Raw genomic sequence first — 13,374 nt, 5'->3', positions numbered from 1 at the left:
CGGGAGGGAGGGGGGGCGGTGCGTCGCTCGCACCGGTTCCCGGTCCTCTCTCGATCGCAGCCGGGATGGTCATCGTGGAGGTTTTAGTCGGTTGGAGTCCGACACTACCACGCCGCTTTCCTCAGAAGCGGCCTGACGTCCGTGCGGATTTCCTCTATGTAAAATGAAAAAAAAAAAAAGATTCGGAAGAATTTGAGCATAAATATTTCATTTCCATCTTAAAGTGTAACACTTCGCACTTCATAACAAACAGTATAAAGAGTTAAAAGATCTATTTACGAACCAATACTGCGCTCTCGTCAATTGGAGATGGAAATCTAGCATAAACAGGGACTGTCGCCTCTCATTCGCTATCAGTTACCACACGGAACGCCGTGGCGACTGATAGTCGCCTCTCGAGTGCAAAGGGTTAATACTTTGCGAACAAAGATGCTCAAAGAATAGTACAGTTGGTAATTGGTGATACAAGCGGAGAGGGGGTGATTCTATGCGAAAAAAGAAGTCGAAAATATAGAATAAAAATTTTTCGTTTGAGGCTTTGTTTTCGAGAAAGTCGACTTTGAATTTTCGCTCGGTACGGGTGCACTTTATCGCGTCTCGTTATAACGGATCTCATTGTAGATCGTTGTCTCGATGGAAAAATTAAAAAAAAAAATTTTTATTCTATATTTTCAACTTCTTTTTTCGTGTAGAATCACCCCCTTTCCGCTTGTACCACCAGTTACCAACCACCCTGTATAATTGCTAATATTAATATTCTACTATTTACAGCAGTAGTACCGTAAGAACACCTAAAGGAGCAACTTTGAATCTTCGCGCAGCAGGGGAGGGTGAAAATGCGCAAGTCACAAATGAATATGAAAAATTAGTGGCCGTTCAAGGAGAAGAAATCAGTCCCACGAACGAAGAGTTCAATAAAACCATGAATATGACGTAAGCGTATATATGTAGTTATTTTAATACGATGTTATATGAGGTAGTCTCTTAAAATTGATTTAAACACAATGATTTGTTTCCAGCGTAAATAAATACAAAGAACCAATGAAAGATTTCTTCCAAAAAATTCTTAGTCCAGTTAGCAAAGAAAAGACGAACGTATATGCATATATGTTCCTGTGTGATTTCTTTAATTTCTTGCTACTCATTTTTGGATTTTCTGCATTTGGGGTAAGCATCCCTATATTTTCTAACAAGTAATGTCATGTACCTTCAAGATAATTTCTAACAATAATTTTTGTCAATTTTTAGACACAACAAGGTGACGGTGGTGTTACAGCCTATTTACAAGAAAATCGAGTTCCGATGCCGTTCTTACTGATGTTACTGCTACAGTTTGCATTGATAGTTATCGATAGAGCCTTGTTCTTAAAAAAATCAATCGTAGGCAAACTAATTTTCCATTACTTTCTTATATTTGGCGTTCACATTTGGATGTTTTTCATATTGCCAAGCGTTACCGAACGGTACGATGGATTTTTTCATCATAGAGAAGTTTCAATTCGAATATTTAACGTCTTCTTAATTTAAATTGTCAAATATAATCACAGACAATTCAATGAGAGGCTTCCACCGCAAATTTGGTACATGGTCAAGTGCTTCTACCTCTTGTTAGCGGCTTATCAATTAAGACAAGGCTATCCGACACGAATACTTGGCAACTTCCTCTGCAAGAAATACAGCATTGTCAACTATGTCTTATTCAAAGTGTTAGAATATATTCTATCTATCGAACTTAAAACTAATATAATAATTTAAAATGTTAATATTATTAATAACTGATGTGTAAATTTTCCACAGATTCATGTTAGTCCCATTCTTATTCGAATTAAGGGCAGTAATGGACTGGATCTGGACGGACACTTCCATGACGATAATGGATTGGTTCAAAATGGAAGATATTTTCGCCAATATTTATCAAATCAAGGTATATCGCTCTACATATTTTACATACATTTGTATATAAATTACTAATAAATATATGTGTGAATTGTAGTGTATGCGAGGCGTAGAAACGGATTTCCCTCAGCCACGAGGTGTAAAGAAGCAACAAATGAGCAAGTACTTAGTCGGTGGTGGTGCTCTCTTCTTCATGATTGGATTAATATGGTTCCCCTTGCTCTTATTCGCACTTGGTGGCACAGTTGGTGTCTCTAATCTACCCTACGATGTTTCAATGAAAATTAGAATTGGTCCTTATGAACCAATTTACTCTATGTCAGCGCAAAGTAGCTCTATCATCGAATACGACGAAACTGATTTCATGAGATTTTCGAATTTGTACGCGAGAGATAGACCTGCGGTCACTTTCCTGGAGAACTATATACATTCTGATGTCGCTGCCGTGAGATTGAGTGGGTTCTCTCGAAAATTATGGAGTATATCTCCGCCAGACTTAGATAGGTACGATTAAAGTTATTTTAATCCTACTACGTTCCTGAATTCGTATCAACTCCAATTTTTATATTACTAAAAAATTTTCTGAGTTTGAGAAGGATATAAAAGAATCACTTTTTATATACTTGTTGACATCTGTAACTTTATATAATTATTTTATGACAGACTGATAACAGAACTAGAAGATAATAGCACAACCGTGGTCATACACGTAGAGTGGACAGTGTCTCGAAAAACGGACGCGAAAGATGCCAGTGGGATAACGACACAAGTGAGAGATATAAAATTGCCACCGTATGAAAACAATGAATTTAATCCTGTGAGAAGAACATTAGCTAGTATGCTCTCTAGCAATGATTCAACCGTGCATAATGGTACTATCACGTTGCAATATGCGTTTCCCAAGTTTTTGAAAGTGACTGGTCGAACCACTGACGTCGTTCCACAATTAATGCGAATGCGTAAGTGTGATATGACAGAGAAAGATATCTATGAAATGAAGATAGAACGTAATGTCATTGAACTTAAGTGTGAAATTAATCTCCATAATCTGCAGCGAAATGGCTTGATGACAATGTAGAGGAAGAGGATGAGAATCATCTGTACAGGGATGTTAGTCTTCATTTATCTACCGACGCAGATTGTTGCGCTCGTCAGAAATGGTGGATCGTTAAAGAAGTTTGCAATGATACTTTATACGATCAGCTATTAAAGAGAGTGCCCTTAAATGACTGCAAGTACATCATGATGTTCTTGTTCAATGATAAAACGTTCCCCGAGGGGTTGAGCTTTATCAGTGGATTTGGGTACGTTTTTGAAATTATCTAATGCTATCATTATGCTAGGTCTACACTGTTATTCGTGAGATCCAGTATGGATACAATACTAATTCTCTTCACGAACAGTTCTCGTCAGTGTGAATTTTCTTTTTTTTTTTTATTTATAAGAATTTATTTTTTCTCATATATGTCTACAGAATCTTAGGTTTGTACACTACCGCGGTGATAGTCATAAGTCAAATGATGAGGAAAATAGTCAGTGACATGGCGCCAAAGATTATGTTCGATGACTTACCCTACGTCGATAGAATACTAAGATTATGCTTAGATATTTATTTGGTCCGTGAAAGTGGAGAATTGTGTCTCGAGGAAGACTTGTTCGCCAAATTAATATTCCTCTACAGATCACCGGAGACGTTGATCAGGTTGCTGTTGCATTACATCGCCATCATAAGTATCATATTAGATTTAAAGAATCTAGCGTGACAACTAAATCGCATTTTTTCAGATGGACAAGGCCACCCGAAGAAGGGGAGAAAACTGACAATGAAGATCAAGATGATGTAGATGAGGATGTTGTGGCGCCAAGAGGGGAATCTCGAGATGTTTCTCGCAGAGAATAAATTTTATCGAACGTTTCTGAGAATAAACTCCAAACCTAAACAATATTAGTGAGAATATTGTGAAATTGTCAAAACGGCTAGAATTAATGATAAAACTAGACTAGAGTTAACTTCTGTTGGATCAAAGACTTTAAGATTTTATTAATTATGCGAAACGGAATTTGTTAAAGAAAGGATTTTTTCGAAATATATTACCGGTAATCTTGCGTAATGAAGACAATAGTTGGCGCACTTATCAAGACGTGACATAAAGAATGCGAATGGTTAAAAAAATTAAAAAAACTCAGGAATTTAGTACAGTTATGTTTGTTGTTAGGAAACTGATTAACGAAGAGATCGTTCCTATAAAGATGTACATATATCTACGGAAATAACGCAAAGCGAAAAAGAAAATGATATTAATCATAATAGGAAAAGTTAACGAGAAGACCTGAGAAATTTAAAGAAGTCCGAGGATACATTATACAGTAGAATTATTTATTTCCGAATGTTTTTAAGTAAGGTTATACTAATTTTTATTTAAATATTTATCGATAAAGAACTCGCTTGATCATAGTCAAAGGTATGAAGGATATTGTGATCGTGAGATGTTGTCAGTAACATGATTTTGAGATAAGTGCTTTATAGAATTAAGCGTCTAAAGATAAATTTGTTGTACCATATACGATACATATGCTTTTATCTCTAATTTATTAGAATTTATGCATAAACCGGAATAGCCGCATTTAAAATTGCATTTTCCTAGATAAGAATGTAAACCCCTTCTTAAAAAATTAATATCTTCAAAACTGCCGATAGCAAGATCTTTCGTTCCTTTTTATACGTTTTTCTAATGGTCGATTCATTCAGATATTACTGAATAAAATTATCTGGTGATTTTGCCAAAACCTCGAACGCGTTTTATACATTACACATATTTAACCGAAGATCTTGACTCCATAATAATTATCATTGCTTGTAAATATGCATTGTACAACATGCATCCTTATTGAAACATTGTATCATGTCGCCTTAATATGCCTTTTAAAAGAATCTTCGAATATATGTAAATTGTTTCAAACGAATATGCTATGATTTTATTTCTTGAATTTCTACTCTAAAAATTAAGAAATCACACAAATTCAATTATAAAGTAGTTTATTAGGCATTTTCTTACAGACAAAGATCTATCATGTTTTTTTTCTTTTCCTTTTTAGTTCAATAAATATATCAACTTCAAATCAACGCGGAATAAATCACACATATTACGACGCGTATGTAGTAAATGGGACTCAGACTCTTTAAACTAGATAACACATTGTTAGCTTTAAACTTTGTTACGAATTAAAAAAAATATTAGTAAAAACATTAGAAAATGTGTGGTCTCGTAATTTCAACGCACGTGTCATGGCTTTCCACACGCAACAATATGGAAAACATCGCACGCGCGTTGGTGTGTGTGTAGCTAAAACATTTACAGAATCTTATACTCTGATAATTAGCAGCCATTGGTATTAAAAGGAAAATTGTAAAGTATTTATAAAAATAAGTGCGGAATTTCCACCTACTTTCATCACACGTAAATATAATCATTATATCAACTATGATCATTTTACGAAATATACACAATAGTACAATTTTATTTAATATTCTAGTTTACATTATATAAGTGTCTGATCAAGCAAACACACTTATCTATAAGGAAAATGTGAGAAAAATTGTGGGAAAACCCATCAATTTTACTGCATATCTTTCCTTAGATAAGTTAAATGAACTGACAAGGAGATTGGGCTGAAAGAAAAAACTATAAAAGAATACGGAGATTATTATGAATCATCATCTATAATCAACGATTACCGGCATTATCGATCGTATATGCACGTTTGTTATTGAACTTGCGGAATACCATCTCTAAAGCTTGGTATGTTTTATATTTTTTACTCTCGCTTATTTTTTAAAATTAGTCACTTTATATGTTCACACATTGTAACAACAGCTGGAAATCATCAAAGTTCAACAGCAGCATGGAATGGATACCTCATTATCAACATATTCTAAGTACTTAGTATTAGAATACTGTACACTTTTGCTATTGTTTACATAATTCCTTGCATTTTAATTTGAGTGCAATATTTTCCTGTTTCAGAAATTCAAATTCCTTTAATTTCTTCTGTAGCTCCTCGTTTCTTCTTTGTAAAATAACAATATCCTCTTGTAATCTTTCATTCTGTTCAATTAGGCTTTTTACTCTGTTGGAATCTTTGCTAGGATGCATTTCATTGATTATGTCATCTGTTTGGCACAGTAGGTGTTTAATAAGATTTGCTTGAGAATTAAAGTGCAGCTCTTGCATAGCTCTCAAAATCTTTGTGCTCTCCTGTTTTGTGGATATACTCACAATGTCCTTGATGGCATTAAGCAATGCAACAGGATCAGTTTCTTTGGATTCTACTTTTCTAAGATCATAGGCTTTTGTTTTGTCTTTTGCAACTTCTACCTGGGAAGTTCCCTCTTTTGAGGAATCAGATGGTCTGTTGTTTTCCTTAACAGATACATCTGCAGCCTGAGTATTTTCCTTATAATTTCCTGAACGTCGCGTTTTATCCTTCATAATCACTCTGCTTTCAGAAATTTTTATTCTTGATTCCTTAATCTTTACTTTAGTATCATCTTTAACTACTTGTTCTTTTCCATCGCTTTTTACCTTATTTTCAATCGGTTTCAACTTACTTTCAACAGACTTCTCTTTCTTTTCAGATATTCTTACTTTCATTTGTTGTTTCCTTGTGTCTTGGTCAGGCAACTTTTTTAAATCTTTCATATTTGGTTCTCTAGTAGTACATTGCTTTGTAATATGTAGATTTTCTCCTTTGCCTTGCAATGTATGTTGCAAAGGAGAGGATGTTGCATTCCTTGTTGTTACATGCCGATCCACTGGATAAGCATTTACAGTTTTAACATCATTAGACAATAATTCTAAGTCTTCTAGGAAAGAATCATTCATACTTCTGTAATTTCTTTTACTTCAACAACAAATAAAGTAATACTTTTGTGTATATACAAATATAACAGTGTTAGAAACTATCTTAGATTAATCCCTCAAATTCATTAATTACAAAAAAATTTTCTTGGAGTTCTCAATCATAGCAAGCATGAGAAAATATCACGAAATGTATCACAAACGGTCGGAGACTTCGATATGATTTTGCACCATTTAATTGGAAGAAGCGTACAAGTTTATTTACAATGTCATCATTATTTGTAACATGTTGCATTCAGACTTAAAAATAGTAACAGTTCTATATTAACCTTCGATCGTATTACAGAACACAAAGGCAATTCAAATTAACGTGTATTGGTACAGTCAGCTGATACGTTAATATTCTCAAACGCCATCTACATAAACGTTAATAGTTTCAAGTAGCTCGAATTATATGCTTAGTGCAGATAGTAGCCATTTCATTATTTCTTATTCAATTTTGGATAATAGTTAGATTAAGAGAAATTCTTGAATATTCTTCTTAAATCTAATTCCATATATAAGTGCAAAATATGCTTAATTCAAAATTTAATATATTTTCGGAATTCGTAGATATATCCCTACTCTTTGAATGGATTACGTGATAGTAATATCTCCTATGTTGGTAATATTATGGCGCCGGTATATAAAGATGTACTGTGCATCGAAATATATATATCAATTGCATTTCGATCACGTTCGGCCGCTGTTCGAAGGTCGTGTTTAGGATAGTTGCGATTAATCAGATAGGAAACGATGGAAAAATTCGTGTTACTTGTACAAATATTATTCATTGTTTCATTCGCAAGAGGATTTACAAATATTTATCCCAAGCCAAAGGATTATCCGCTTCGCAATGAGGAAGATTGCGGTGCACCTCTTTTCCTGACACCACTTATTGAAAGCGGTAAAGTAGATGAGGCCCGTAGTAAAGCTGCTGTACAACATAAAGATATGAACGATGTCAGTAGCTATTCTGGTTATTTAACTGTTAACAAACAATACAATTCGAACATGTTCTTTTGGTTCTTTCCGGCCTTGGTAAGTAATTTAATATTTTGAATTTTGTGAATAAAAATATTTGTAACTTTTAGTGGTTGAGATTCTGATTATGCATAACTTCCAAATAATAAATAAGAAAATGTATCTAAGAAATACAAGATAGAATTTTTTTTTAGCATAATCCAAAGACTGCTCCTGTAGTATTATGGCTACAAGGTGGCCCTGGAGCCACGTCCTTGTATGGCTTATTCTTGGAAAACGGACCATTCATAGTTACTGAAAATAAAACTCTTGAAATGCGTGAATACTCTTGGAACAAGTGTCATAATTTGCTTTACATTGATAATCCAGTTGGCACTGGATTTAGTTTTACTGAGAATGAAAAAGGCTATGCTACTAATGAAACAGATGTGGGAAGGGATGTGCATACTGCCTTAGTCCAATTCTTTAAGTTATTCCCAGAACTTCAGACCAATGACTTTTATGTCACTGGTGAATCGTACGGAGGAAAATATGTACCGGCTGTATCTCATGCTGTTAAAGATTATAATATCAAGGCACAGACAAAAATAAACTTAAAAGGTTTAGCAATTGGAAATGGATTGACTGATCCATTGAATCAGTTGGAATATGGAGATTATTTGTATCAAATAGGTTTAGTTGATTTAAATGGCAGAAATCAAATCCATACATATGAAAAAAAGGGTAAAGATTTAATAAAGAAGGGGAAATATATAGAAGCCTTTAATTTGTTTGACGAACTTATTGATGGTGATTTAAGTAAAAAACCTTCGTTGTTTAAAAATTTAACTGGTTTCGACTATTACTTTAATTTTTTGCATAATCAGGACCCAAGTAATGATTCCGATTATATGCTACAATGGCTTCAAACAGCAGATATTAGAAAAACCATACATGTTGGCAATTTAACATTCAATATTGAATCTACAAAAGTAGAAGAATATTTGAAGGGGGATATTATGCAGTCTATGGCAGTTCTAGTAGAAGATCTTGTTCAACATTATAGAGTTCTTATATACAATGGACAACTTGATATTATTGTGGCATATCCTTTGACGGAAAACTATATCCAAAACTTAAAATGGCCTGGAGCAGAGAAGTACAAAACAGCACAGAGAAAAGCATGGTATGTTGGAACTGAACTTGCTGGGTATTCAAAGACCGTTGATAACTTGACAGAGGTCTTAGTAAGAAATGCTGGACACATGGTTCCTTCTGATCAGCCAAAATGGGCTCTTGATCTCATCACTCGTTTTACACACCATAAAAGTTTCTAAGTAATTTAATTAATTATCTTATCAATGATATAAGATAATTTACACCCTGCCTATATTTACTACATAGAATACCACTTGTAGATTTAAATTAATAATAAGGTTCTTAATGAATCTTGATGATATTTAATGAAAATAAATCCTTTTGTATTGAAAAACGTAGTAAACATTTATTAATGAAAAAGAATGTATATACACATTTATTATTGAACTGCCTCAATAAATAATTCCTCCTGATTGTAGTTATAAGGTACTAAATATTTTTTGTGTTGGAACATTATAAATATATTTATTACACGTTCGTCTTTGGAAAATTATCTTCATGTGGAAAATTATGTAAAAGGATGAGATTCACATGATAAATATAATGAGTACATTTAATATCGTTTAGAGATCTTCGATCCTTGGAATTTCCTTTATGTTATGTAGTAAAAATTAATTATCTAATGTACGATAAGATTACATTAATCTAAGTATGGCAGTAAAAAATCATCTACTATAGATACGTTTTTATGCCACTCATAATGGGGGACATTTGGAACTGTGATAAGAACAAGTCTTCCGCTTTCATCTAATGTTTTCAGTCCAATTAAATCATCCTTATAAATACGTCGATCACGCATATCTATCACAGTTTCGTTAACGTCATAGTATCCGAAATGGCTACTTTGCCACGGGGTAATAACACCATCCTCAGGTCCTCCAACAAGCACCATACGTTCTAATTTGGTGAGACCTTGTTTGTACATTAACATTTTCGTCGAATTTTTCTCATTGTTCACGTATGGAAGAAATGTACTATATTTGTAATACAATTCCTGTAAAAGAAGGGTAAAATACAATTTACTGAAGTACTAACGAGTCACTTATATATATACTAACTTGATGATGGGGGTCATTCCAATAGTTCCCAATACTGGTGTGTTGCCCGATTTTTGAATAGAATAATTCATAGGCAGTTTGGCATACCAAATTAGGAAAGAATAAATGCAAAAATTGAGCTGCAAGAGAATACGCAATTTGAAACGGTAATTTCTTTGTCTTTCTTCATGACACTGAGGTCACCTACTTCCGTATTGTCCAGCTTGTGGTGAGCTTAAGGAAATGAAATTTCTAACGTTGTGATCGGGAAACCTTTGCAGTATCGTTCTAGCTAATAAACCACCCTGACTGTAACCGACTAAATTTATTCCCTCGGGAAATGCAGCGCCCACAGACATAACGTCCATGCCTATTTCTTCTACTTGATGCCACATTGATTCCAGACTGCTCCATCCAGCGTATCTTGGAGTATTATAAATCTGTGTCCCTGGATGCATCTAAAATTAATAATCGTTTTAAGCACATTGGAAAATCATTTTTACTCGAAATCATATTTACCGCTAAATTTATATAGACGCGACATCTACAACTTTCTTTGTTTTGTATTTGATTTATGTACTTACTTCTTGGATTCTGTTACTAATAAGTTCCATGCTGTCGCTTCCAGTGAGCACTCCATGGATAACGACCACGGCATGATAACATTCAATGCCATTATTGAAAAGAGATAAAAATAAAATAACAATAAAGCTACTATAATATACGGTAGCCATTAGTGACAGATGAGTGACGCTAGATACGTACTGTCAAGAATATCATGTCATATTCACTTCAGATCCGTTTTCCATCGAAACGATAAGATTTTGAGATAACCAGAAGCAACTGATGCTTATTCGGGATCGTACCTTTTGATTGGATCAGAACTTTTCTTACCATTGGTCCGTCACTTTATTGAGGTAGCGGCTATATAATCGATTTTACGAGCGACGCGTCACGACGCCTCTTGTAAAGAAAGAAGTGCAACATCTGTGCTCCGTTGAGGACGAAGGAATTTCATTTATCGACGATGGTTCTTATGTTTTCATGAATGGCGAAAGCAAAGATTAGAGTTAATTTCTGTACCCTAAAAGTTCATAATCAGTGCAAATGTTATCACTAAACATTCTTTGTTTCTTGAAAAAACTAATTTTTTATTGCTTTCTTTTTATTCGAATTTAGATTCGAAGATGGTACTTGAAATAAATTTTGATTGTGAGTGAAGTTTATTATCACCACCGAATGATGATGGAGGTGTAACAACCGGTGATCAACTTTGATCGATAGACCAGAGTCAATGACAGTGAAAGGAATTCAATTGCATTCTGAAATAACGTATTACAGAATGTGGCCCCTAATCCTTTTGCAGCTGTATGGAAGGTTGCTGGGCACGTGACATTTCCCGTGCTTCCACCATATATCACCGTGGTCTGACATCACCCTTAGTTGGCATACGAAACTCATGCCTTAGAGGATGAACGCCTGCCGCATTGTTTCGGCCAACGTCATTCTCGATTATCACGCTTTCACTTCGCAAAGAGACCTTTGTCACCATCGAAGAACATCGTAGCAATTTTGCGAAGCAAACCTACATCTCTTCGGGGATTCTCTAATACATTCATACCGATTTGCTAAATTATATACCAACGTCATGAAGAAAACAAGAAATGAATAAGATAGCATACCATGACTATATTTTAGAACTTTTAGATTTTTATTATTAAGCTAGTACTTGCTTATTATGGAAATACAAGTATCTATAGTGAAAGGTAATAAAATGAGAAAGGGAGAGATATCCTCTTTGGCTTAAGAAATTAGAACGTTGTACAACAATTTAACCGGAAGGAATACTTGGAAATGAACCGTGCTTACGTATTTCTGATGTCGCACACTAGCACTAATCGAGTCCCCAGAAGCTTTGAAACTACCAACGTTTCTTTCTCTTGTTGAAGAGGGAATGAAACGAAGGGGAAAGAGAACGAGAAGAGAGGAAAGACGACCAATCCAATTCCACGCTCAAGCCCGACCATCGTGATGGCGGAGGGTGGCGAAAAAACGCAGCCACGCCAGAGCGCAAGGCGAGCGTAGGTCTCGGAGCTTTTTTGCGTTTAATCAAGGATATTCGCGGTCGGCTGACTCGCTATTTTAGTCCACCAAGTGCTAACCGAACCGCGCAACCACCAGCGGCGACTATATCGCAGGAAGTGGATGAAGGAATCTCCGTCCTTTGACCTTTCAGGCACGCTCCTATTTATCTTCTATAATTCGACATGCATTTTCTGTTATTTTTTTTATGAAGCCATTTAGAAATTATGAAATACTTCGATATCCCTAAAATTGGAGGAAATAGATATAATTAAAATGTCTTTTATACAGTGGAAATTTTATACGAGTTTAAATGTTCTTTAGTAAAGAATTAGAATACTTTTCGTATTTCGATAAAAGGATTACAGAGATTATCGTATTATGTGGGATATTATTTAATGAAAATATGTTTGATGACGAATCGCTGCGCGGAGCATTGAAACATTTCAAGAAGTTGCACCATCTCTGCAATGATAATTCATACGCGTTCGTCTGCACGTGAAGGTAGTAATTCAGCTTCCGGTTTTGTAAATTCAAATGTAGACAACGATGCACGACGAACGAACAGTGCCACCGGTAATATTTGCAAAAATATGCAGGGACTGCCGCATAGTGGTTATGTTTTTCATCTCTATGCTGTCTTTATTCAGTTATGAAGATAAAAAGGACTAACAAAATAACGTTCTTCATCCTCCACTATACAAAAAACAAAAATGAAAGAAGGCACCATAAAACGCATGACTTTCTATTCATTCTTTTCTTAAACAAAATGTTAAATCAAATGATTTAGAGAGAGTCGATAAGAACGTGTGATTAAAATCGTTCGATTTTTGTTACGTATCGTTCAATTTTCGAGCGAACGTTTTTCTTTCAGTAGTCGCCAAGAGGAATCATAGATCCTCTTCATCCAAGAATCGACTCGAGAGCCTGTTTAAGGCCACCCTCTGGCTCAGTAAGTACAGAGGCGGGAGAGAAGACGAAGTGGGTGGTACGGTGTCGGAGGAACGGCCGGGAGATTAGCGTTAATTACAGAGTTGAGCCGTTCCGGGGTTGGGACGGGTGCGAGGTATTTGTCACTCGGCACCGCTCTCGACTCCTGTTCCTCGTTCTGAATATTAATAACCCCGCGCCATCCTTCGCCACCCCCTCTTTCGTTCCGCCCTCTCCTCCTCTCACCTCTCGTTTTACGACATCCGATGAATTGCGCGGCAGGCAACGCTACTCATTATGCTGACTGCTTGATTTCATCACCGTCACCGTTACGAAAAATTAATTGCTCCTTGATCGGGAAGAATAAAGATCAGCTTGCAGATTTTGATCAATTTCCAACGTCTGCCGTT

The 13,374-nt window shown here is 35.2% G+C and overlaps 4 protein-coding genes across 14 annotated transcripts in view; 2 read left to right on the top strand and 2 right to left on the bottom strand.

Moving 5' to 3' along the window:
• LOC100747115 (piezo-type mechanosensitive ion channel component) overlaps window positions 1–4,860 on the top strand; it is a 29,733-nt gene extending 24,873 nt beyond the window's left edge. For 10 of the 11 annotated variants that reach the window (XM_024372093.2, XM_024372091.2, XM_033324470.1 and 7 more), the window contains 10 exons: window positions 772–933; window positions 1,020–1,167; window positions 1,249–1,463; window positions 1,548–1,706; window positions 1,798–1,924; window positions 1,994–2,400; window positions 2,560–2,855; window positions 2,951–3,200; window positions 3,371–3,598; window positions 3,682–3,978. In XM_024372093.2, the coding sequence (XP_024227861.1) occupies window positions 772–933; window positions 1,020–1,167; window positions 1,249–1,463; window positions 1,548–1,706; window positions 1,798–1,924; window positions 1,994–2,400; window positions 2,560–2,855; window positions 2,951–3,200; window positions 3,371–3,598; window positions 3,682–3,796 (2,107 nt within the window). In that variant the 3' untranslated portion in view covers window positions 3,797–3,978. Of the gene's footprint in view, window positions 1–771; window positions 934–1,019; window positions 1,168–1,248; window positions 1,464–1,547; window positions 1,707–1,797; window positions 1,925–1,993; window positions 2,401–2,559; window positions 2,856–2,950; window positions 3,201–3,370; window positions 3,599–3,681 lie in introns of all 11 variants that reach the window. The other variant, XM_024372084.2, reaches the window with a different exon arrangement.
• A 56-nt stretch (window positions 4,861–4,916) lies between these two features.
• Window positions 4,917–7,349, bottom strand: LOC105681900. The gene has a single exon (XM_012393421.3). The coding sequence runs from the start codon at window positions 6,777–6,779 to the stop codon at window positions 5,865–5,867; it is 915 nt and encodes a 304-aa protein (XP_012248844.1). The 5' UTR covers window positions 6,780–7,349; the 3' UTR covers window positions 4,917–5,864.
• A 74-nt stretch (window positions 7,350–7,423) lies between these two features.
• Window positions 7,424–9,238, top strand: LOC100746875 (venom serine carboxypeptidase). The gene is made up of 2 exons (XM_003494610.4): window positions 7,424–7,835; window positions 7,973–9,238. Exons 1-2 carry the CDS (start codon window positions 7,551–7,553, stop codon window positions 9,092–9,094), a joined length of 1,407 nt encoding a protein of 468 aa, XP_003494658.1. The 5' UTR covers window positions 7,424–7,550; the 3' UTR covers window positions 9,095–9,238.
• Window positions 9,239–9,273: 35 nt separating this feature from the next.
• On the bottom strand, window positions 9,274–10,901 carry LOC100746995 (lysosomal thioesterase PPT2 homolog). Its single transcript, XM_003494611.4, has 4 exons — window positions 10,537–10,901; window positions 10,161–10,410; window positions 9,974–10,092; window positions 9,274–9,909 (listed from the first exon to the last, which is right to left on the bottom strand). Exons 1-4 carry the CDS (start codon window positions 10,684–10,686, stop codon window positions 9,556–9,558), a joined length of 873 nt encoding a protein of 290 aa, XP_003494659.1. The 5' UTR covers window positions 10,687–10,901; the 3' UTR covers window positions 9,274–9,555.
• Window positions 10,902–13,374: the final 2,473 nt, after the last annotated feature.

The sequence above is a fragment of the Bombus impatiens genome, unplaced genomic scaffold (assembly GCF_000188095.3).
Source record: "Bombus impatiens unplaced genomic scaffold, BIMP_2.2 scf_2880, whole genome shotgun sequence".
Taxonomy (NCBI): Eukaryota; Metazoa; Arthropoda; class Insecta; order Hymenoptera; family Apidae; genus Bombus; species Bombus impatiens.
Note: the sequence above shows the minus strand (reverse complement) of the source record. Positions and strands in the feature narration are given on the sequence as shown.